This window comes from Penaeus japonicus, unplaced genomic scaffold, assembly GCF_977035675.1.
Source record: "Penaeus japonicus unplaced genomic scaffold, GWHDUDI00000001_assembly GWHDUDI00000012, whole genome shotgun sequence".
Taxonomy (NCBI): domain Eukaryota; kingdom Metazoa; phylum Arthropoda; class Malacostraca; order Decapoda; family Penaeidae; genus Penaeus; species Penaeus japonicus.
Window position 1 is genome coordinate 34724051 of NW_028234414.1, and position 7500 is coordinate 34731550.

At 40.5% G+C, this 7500-nt stretch overlaps 1 protein-coding gene across 6 annotated transcripts in view; it reads right to left on the reverse strand.

Moving 5' to 3' along the window:
* The window catches only part of unc-13 (protein unc13 homolog), a 274694-nt gene that overhangs the window by 14027 nt on the left and 253167 nt on the right, over window positions 1-7500 (reverse strand). For 5 of the 6 annotated variants that reach the window (XM_086542720.1, XM_086542719.1, XM_086542716.1 and 2 more), the window contains 9 exons: window positions 6137-6301; window positions 4228-4341; window positions 3657-3727; window positions 3391-3487; window positions 2990-3211; window positions 2673-2839; window positions 2142-2418; window positions 1536-1667; window positions 320-545 (listed from right to left, as the gene is read on the reverse strand). In XM_086542720.1, the coding sequence (XP_086398846.1) occupies window positions 320-545; window positions 1536-1667; window positions 2142-2418; window positions 2673-2839; window positions 2990-3211; window positions 3391-3487; window positions 3657-3727; window positions 4228-4341; window positions 6137-6301 (1471 nt within the window). The remainder of the gene's footprint in view (window positions 1-319; window positions 546-1535; window positions 1668-2141; window positions 2419-2672; window positions 2840-2989; window positions 3212-3390; window positions 3488-3656; window positions 3728-4227; window positions 4342-6136; window positions 6302-7500) is intronic. The other variant, XM_086542721.1, reaches the window with a different exon arrangement.

Below are 7500 nucleotides of genomic sequence, written 5' to 3' on the forward strand. Positions count from 1 at the left end.
TTTACCATACGGACGTGAGAGTCACGTCACAAATGTTTACTCACAAAATCTGCACACTTAGTTGAAAAAAAGTTCACAGAAGAAATTAATGTAAGCCTGATAATGTGCTGAGTAGCAGAAGGAAGTGATTGAGGATCAATAGTGAGAGCTAAGAGCTATTTTGGTGTTGAAACATATTACCAGATCCATTCATGCACACTGAAACACTGATATCGTGAAGAAACCTCAATGTATGAGTCACTCCATCGGAAAGTAAAGAAAACGGAAGGAGAACGCGGCGAGTCGCCTTCCATTTTCTCTTCTTACAGGGGGGACTTACCTTGATTGGTCTGTGTAGTGACAAAGGTCTTGATGAGCGTGTCTGTGGTTTGCGTGTACAACGACAGCGCGTAGTTCAGCGATTTCAGCTCGGGGGATTTGTCGAGGAAGTTCTTCTTAAGGCCATTTCCTCCGGCGTGGAAGTACTGCTTGATGGTATCGAGGGCGGCCTCCAGCACCGCGCACTGCTTCGGCGTAAGGTTACGCTCGAAGTCCTTGGAGATATCCTGTGTATCCACAAACGCGAACATATTAGCTTGTTCCCTATCAATCCGTGATGTCATGAAGCATCGAGTCATTTTGCATGGGGAGGAAATGTATTTGAAAACTTAATTGATTATGAACGATATTTACGTTCACAAGATCTAGCAAGTAATATCACTAGCAATACACTTAATCTGCTGAATAGTCATACCCAAAATCTGTTCATATTAAAATGAAAATACATAAGAGATAATTTCAATATGAAAGCGATGCAGCCAAAGGCGGCATTCGGAAAAACATTTAATTAAACGTAGACCCCAGATATATATACATTTGGGAGCTGTGTGTGAAATTCCATTTAGTGTGCCAACTAGCCGTTATTACAGTATTTGCTTTGCTTAAAAAGGAATATACATATTGTTTCATGCTGTGAAGTTCGAACATGCTGAACAGCATTCTAATTCATCGCATGCTTACAGGTACTGTGCTATTGACATGCAAATGGACATGAGCTAAACTGTGCAAGCTTTGATGTATGAATCAGATGTACATATGTACACAAACTAAAAAGACATTGCTTTACATAAAATGCGTTTGTAACGTGGAAGCCTCTGTATCATAATTGATATACATAAATAATCGCACAAAAATGTTCTACAGTCACAAACTATAAATACATAATGCTCAATAGCCTCCTATTTGTAATATACGAACATGCAGATCTTAAAATACAATACTACAAGAGATGCAAGCTAATAATGACCTTTGACCTATAACATATAAAAAAATATAAAATACACTACTTACTACATACTACAAAATCAACATATACATCATCACAATCGTACATAAACACAACCATCATTACTACTGTGCTTCGGTGCAACATATCTATAAACATAAAAAAAACATCCAGTCGAAAATAAAAGGAAAATCACAATGACAACATCAACAGCAAAACAAGTGTCTGCCTCATAGACGTAAACATCATTCAAGACGTTGTATTTCCTGACCATAATGTTGGAGACAGCATTCTTCACGTCTTTGCCGCCCGCGAGTTGGTTCTTGAACAATCTTGACATGTCTTCAATCTTAGCGTTCGCTGCCAAGTTCTTGGCGTTGTCTGTCAGGTTCTTAAGCATCATCTGGTGTAGCAGCGTGCGTAGGAGAAATATATTTTTGTTTTTTTTGGGGGGGTAAAGAAGGTCCAGTTTTCGACTTGGTTCCAGAGTCGTAGTGCTTACATGCACGTATATGTTTGTGTGTGTGTGTATATATATATATATATATATATATATATATATATATATATATATATATATATATATATATATATATCATGTATATATATATCACTTACCATATATGACTTTTTATACTAGAAATGCTTTATGTTTTGTTTAATGTAAACGAGAAATGCGTAATGCTATCTAATTCCTTTAAACGCTATCAGGTAACGATTAAATCCTTGAATTCCTGTGGTATGAATAAGTAAAGATTTTGAATCGGAGAAGAGAAACTTAATAGCAGATTAGATAAAAATCACGGGATATTCACCATGATTTAAGGAACAGAACAAATGATCCGAAGTTGTCGTCTGAAAGACTCCATATACTCACAGCCTTGTCTGTCATGGGCGGCAGGACGACGGTCTTCTCCATGGTGGTCATGACGATCTTCCACAGCTCCTTGAGGAGTCGCTTGAGCACCGTCTTCTCGCAAGACTGAGCGTACAGGGACAAGGAGTCCTCGAGGAGGTCCATGAGGGGTACCAGCACGTCGTCAGCCTCCACGATGACGGCGTTGCGCTGTGACGGCTGCACCTGCCCCGTGCCCTTCACCGCCGCCAGCTTGTCGCCCATCTCCTTCACCTTGACGGCGATGCGTACCTCCAGACTGCGTCGGGGAGGGATGCAATGAGGCTCTCGGTTTTGTTCTTTGCTTTTTAATCAATGGTATTATTTTGAGGTATCTACTAAATGTAGATTTTTCCTCTTGTATTACTATGACTAGTTCCTCACCTTAGTAAGGGAGTAAATGCGGTCTGTAACAAAGCTGCCCTAAAACAACTGAACCTACAATATATATACATTAGATATTCCTTTTATCAGATGAAAAAAACACAGGAAAATTCCTTCTCAGAAACCGACCTCTTGGCGAACTTGTGTGCAAGCTCGTCGAGCACAGTATTGAGGGACGCCTGAAGCTCGTTGAGGATGGTGGCGACGTCCTCCTCCAGCTTCTCTCCGCCCATCTTCTCGTACATCTTCTCCAACTGTACTCTCAACTGCTGGATGTTGTTCATCAAGATACACGCCTGAAACGGAATACGTGGAACGAGTCAAACCTCTGCATGCCTAGTTGTGCAGAATTAGAGGACAGAAGGTGGCACAAACACATTTACTTTGTTCTCATAACAAACGAGAGAGAACATTGATACAAGAGCTGAGAACGTTCCTGAACTCACCTTCTTCTCGTCTGTGACGTAGTTGGGGAACTCCTTCTTGGTGATGTCGGCATAAGCCAGGAGAACCTTGACGATCGTCTTGGCGAACCTCTTCATGAACCTCTTCCAGATCTCGGGGTCCGGACACTCGAGTTTCGACACGACGCCGAAGCACTGCGTGAGCTGCGTGAACACGTCCACCACGGAGTTGGAGAAGAGGGAGTTTTCGGAACTTGGCGGGAACTGAAGGAGGAGGGAGAGGTTCGCCGTTAGAGGGTGCTCACGTGTCATATGAATTCGAAACGAAGCTTTACCGTATACGCTTATAACAAAATCTAGTTTCTGTATTTAAAAAATCGTGTACTTTCTGAAGCACATATGTCGACAGGCAGTTACACATTGACATAAACAGTCGCACATACCTCGTCTTTCTTGTCTCTCTGGAAGGCACCGTTGAGATACTCGAGAGACACGTCGTCGTTCTCGTTCAGCCACTGCATGACGAACGGCTCGAACCACCTGAAGGAGGGAGGGATAAGAGAATCATTGATAATATTGCCAAAAAACAGTGATATGAAAAAAAACACTTATTCACACACGTACACACACACACAAATAACCAATAATTAAAAAAAATATATATATCCAAGGCAAAAAAAAAAAAAAAAAAAAAAAAAAAAATACTCACGCTGGGTACTCAGGCACTTGGTCTCTATATGGAGGCACGTCCTTCACGTAGTTATTGTACAGCCACTTCACCTGCGGGACGAAACGGGCGTGGATCAGTGAGGATGTAAAGATTATTAGCTTAGTATGGGAAGAAGCGAGACTTGAGTTATAATGTAGAATATTTGGCAAAATGTATGTACCTGGATAGTATATATATATATATATATATATATATATATATATATATATATATATATATATATATATATATATATATATATATATATATTGTGTGTGTGTGTGTGTGTGTGTGTGTGTGTGTTGTGTGTGTGTGTGTGTGTGTGTGTGTGTGTGTGAGTGTGTGTGTGTGTGTGTGAGCTTGTGTGTGTGTGTGTGTGTGTGTGTGTGTGTGTGTGTGTGTGTGTGTGTGTGTGTGTGTGTGTGTGTGTGTGTGTGTGTGTGTGTGTAGAAAATAGATAAAATAGATTCTTGAATGCAATATAAACAGATGGAGAATATTATTGACGAAAACGGATCCACGATTTCAAAACGCATAACAGAAAACGGAAAACTGTTCAGGGGATACTTACCTTGAAGTGCAAATTCATGTACTCGCTGCTCTTACATAGTCGGTGCTGCTCATGTTCCTCCAAGGCATACTTGATGTCAACAGCGAACATGCTCCACATGGTGGATGCGGATAGCTGGAAGAGGAAGCATTCATCAGTAAGCATAAAAAAATGTTTGTTTGTCTGTTAGTTTGTTTAAATATTGTGGTATATTGCTTAGTGTTAGTTGTCCATAAAGATTTAATAATTGCGAAGGCTGAGAATAAGGGTTCTGATGCTACTAAGGTTAATCCATGATAACAACGGAAACGTAATGGTAATAAATAATGATGGTAATGATGACAATAACGATGGTTATGATAATGATAAAAGAAATGAGAATGACAATAATATTAGAAATAGTCGTTGTAATGGTAGTAGTAGAAGCAGTAATAATAATAATGATAATAACTAATATAAAAACAACAACAAAGCAACAAATAGAAAATACAACAATGATAATGATAACAATAACAATCATAAAAATGACAATAATAATAAGGAAAGCCTTCCCAACAACGTCACAACAAAAATTCAATTAAAAGACAATAAAAAAAAAAAACGAAAACAAAAAACAGGAAAACGTAACACCGAAAACCAAGTGAGAGAGGAAGCCTTCAGGTCTGAAATCAGCTGTTTAAATTCCAGCGTGAGTCGACTTGAAGTTCTGACATGATGAGGCAACGGATGGACACTGAAGTTTAGACAACGACGCGAAGTTGGAAGTTCAAAGTCTGTGACGAGTAAAGTGAATGAACCTGTTTCAACGGGAAGTTTTTTTTTTCCTTAATTGTTTCAGCGAATGATTTTCGTGGTGTTTTAATGTTTGTATTTTAGTATTCTCATTTTATGTATTATTTTCGTGATATGTATTTCTTTGTTTATTACTATTATCATTATTATTACTACTGATATCATTAACATCATTATTATCTATATCATCATCCATCATATTTATTATCGTTATTCTTTGCTATTCCCTATATGTCTTTCTCCAATACATTTTTTTTTATCTTTTTAACTTATCTCCACATTTTTTCCGTTCCATATAACAAATTTCATATAGCATTTAATCCCCAGTTAAGCTGAAATGAAATACCCTGATGTAGCCATTTAATATGCTGACGTCCATTCCCAATATCGGAAAAATATGCTCAGATGTTTGTTTGTAAAGCATGTAAATAAGGGAGTGAATAAGTAATTGTCTAATTTTGATAGATGTTCGGATGATTCTTACCACCGGATTAGATCTATTTGTTTAGCAAATTATCTAATCAAACCGAGGAGGAAAAAGACTTGATTAATCATGCAACAAAGAAGATTAACCTCAAAACAAAAAAACAAAAAAACGAAAAAGCATACAAACACCAGAAAATACTAACCTAAAAATAACCCGAAACAAAAAAGACGGCAAAAAGAAGGAAAAAGAAAAGAAAAAAAAAGCTCACAAAACTGACTCACGTCCTTGATGTTAACAAAAACGAAAAGAAAACACCAGAATATATATACATACACACACACACACACACACACACACACACACACAAACACACATATATATATATGTATATATATGCATATAATATATATGTATATATATATATATATTTATATATATATGTATATAACATATATATATATAATATATTATATATATATATATTATGTATTGACATATATATATGTATATGTATGTATATATACATATGTATTATATATATATATATATTATATATATATATATATATATATATATATATATATATATATATATATAAATATAAACTCTCAAGTTCCCGATATCAAAAAGAAACAAACAGAAAACGACGAAACAGAAGCAAACAAACAAACAAACAAACAAACTCAAAACCACTCCCAAACTCCCACTCACGTTCCCGATGTTGAGCTCCTGCGGGAACTGGTTGAGGACGGGAGCGTAGCTGTTCTTGTCCTCCTCGATGACGGATACAATGAGGGCGATGAGCTTGTGCCAGAAGTCGACGCTCTCCAACCGCGGCCCCTGCTCGCCCGCCTCCTTCTTCTCCTGGGGGTCCACCTGGCGGGGGGAAGGGAGGGGGGGAGGGGTTAGTTTAGTTAGTTGGTGAGGGAGGGGGAGGAGGGAAGAGGGAAGGGGGAGGAGGGAAGAGGGAAGAAGGAAGGGGAGTGGGAGGAGGGGGAAGGAGGTAAGGGAGGGAGGGAGTGGAGGAAGGAGGAGGAGGGATAGGGATTGGGAGGAGGGGAAGAAGGGGGAGGGGAGGAAGGAAGAGGGAAGGGGGAGGAGGGAAGGGGGAGGGAGGGAGGGGGGAGGGAGGGAGGAAGGAGGGGAAGGGAGAAGGGGAGGAGGGGGAAGAGGGGAAGGGAGGGAGGAAGGGGAAGGGAGGGAGGAGGAGGGAAGGGATTGGGAGGAGGGCAAGAAGGGGGAGGGGAGGAAGGGGGAGGGGGAAGGGGAGGGGGAGGAAGGAAGGGGGAGCGGTAGGAGGGAAGGGGATGAGGGGGGCAGAGAAGGGGGAGGAGGGAAGGGGAAGGGAAAGGAGGAGGGGGAGGAGGGAAGGGGTAGGGGGATAAGGAAAAGGGGGAGGGGAGGAGGAAAGGGGAAGGGGAGGAAGGAAGGGGGGAGCGGGAGGAGGGAAGGGGGATGAAGGGGGGAGGGGGAATGTTGGTGGGAGGATGTAGAGGTAAATGCAAATACACATATGCCTATATATCTATTCTCTCTTTTTGTCTCTCTCTCTCTCTCCCTCTCCTCTCCTCTCTCTCTCTCTCGCTCTCTTTCTCTCCTCCCCTCTCCTTCTCCCTCTCCCTCATACACACATACACCTTTCGGGTAAATAATGAGGTACCGTCGACCCAGAGAGCGAGAGAGAGGCGGCGTCACAACCTATAATCAGAGGAAGGCAATCTCACATTTCCTTTCCATCGCTGTGCTTGATAAGGAATCAATAAGACTCAATTGCCTGATAATGACGTTGCGAATGCATGTCTAGTTGCGTGCATGAAGCAGTAACATGTTTGCTTTCGCGTGTCTGTATCGATAAAAAAATATTACTGGCTATGAAACAAACCCAGGAAGTCTTATGAAGAAAGGAAAAGAAAAGGAAAAAATAAACTGTAAGATATGAGATCTTAGCTCGCATTACACCCCCCCCCCCACACACACACACACAGACACACACGACAACAAGAACAAGAAGCAAACATCACTCGCACCCGTAACTCAAGTTGCATGTCGATGAATACCGGACGTCATACTCGAGC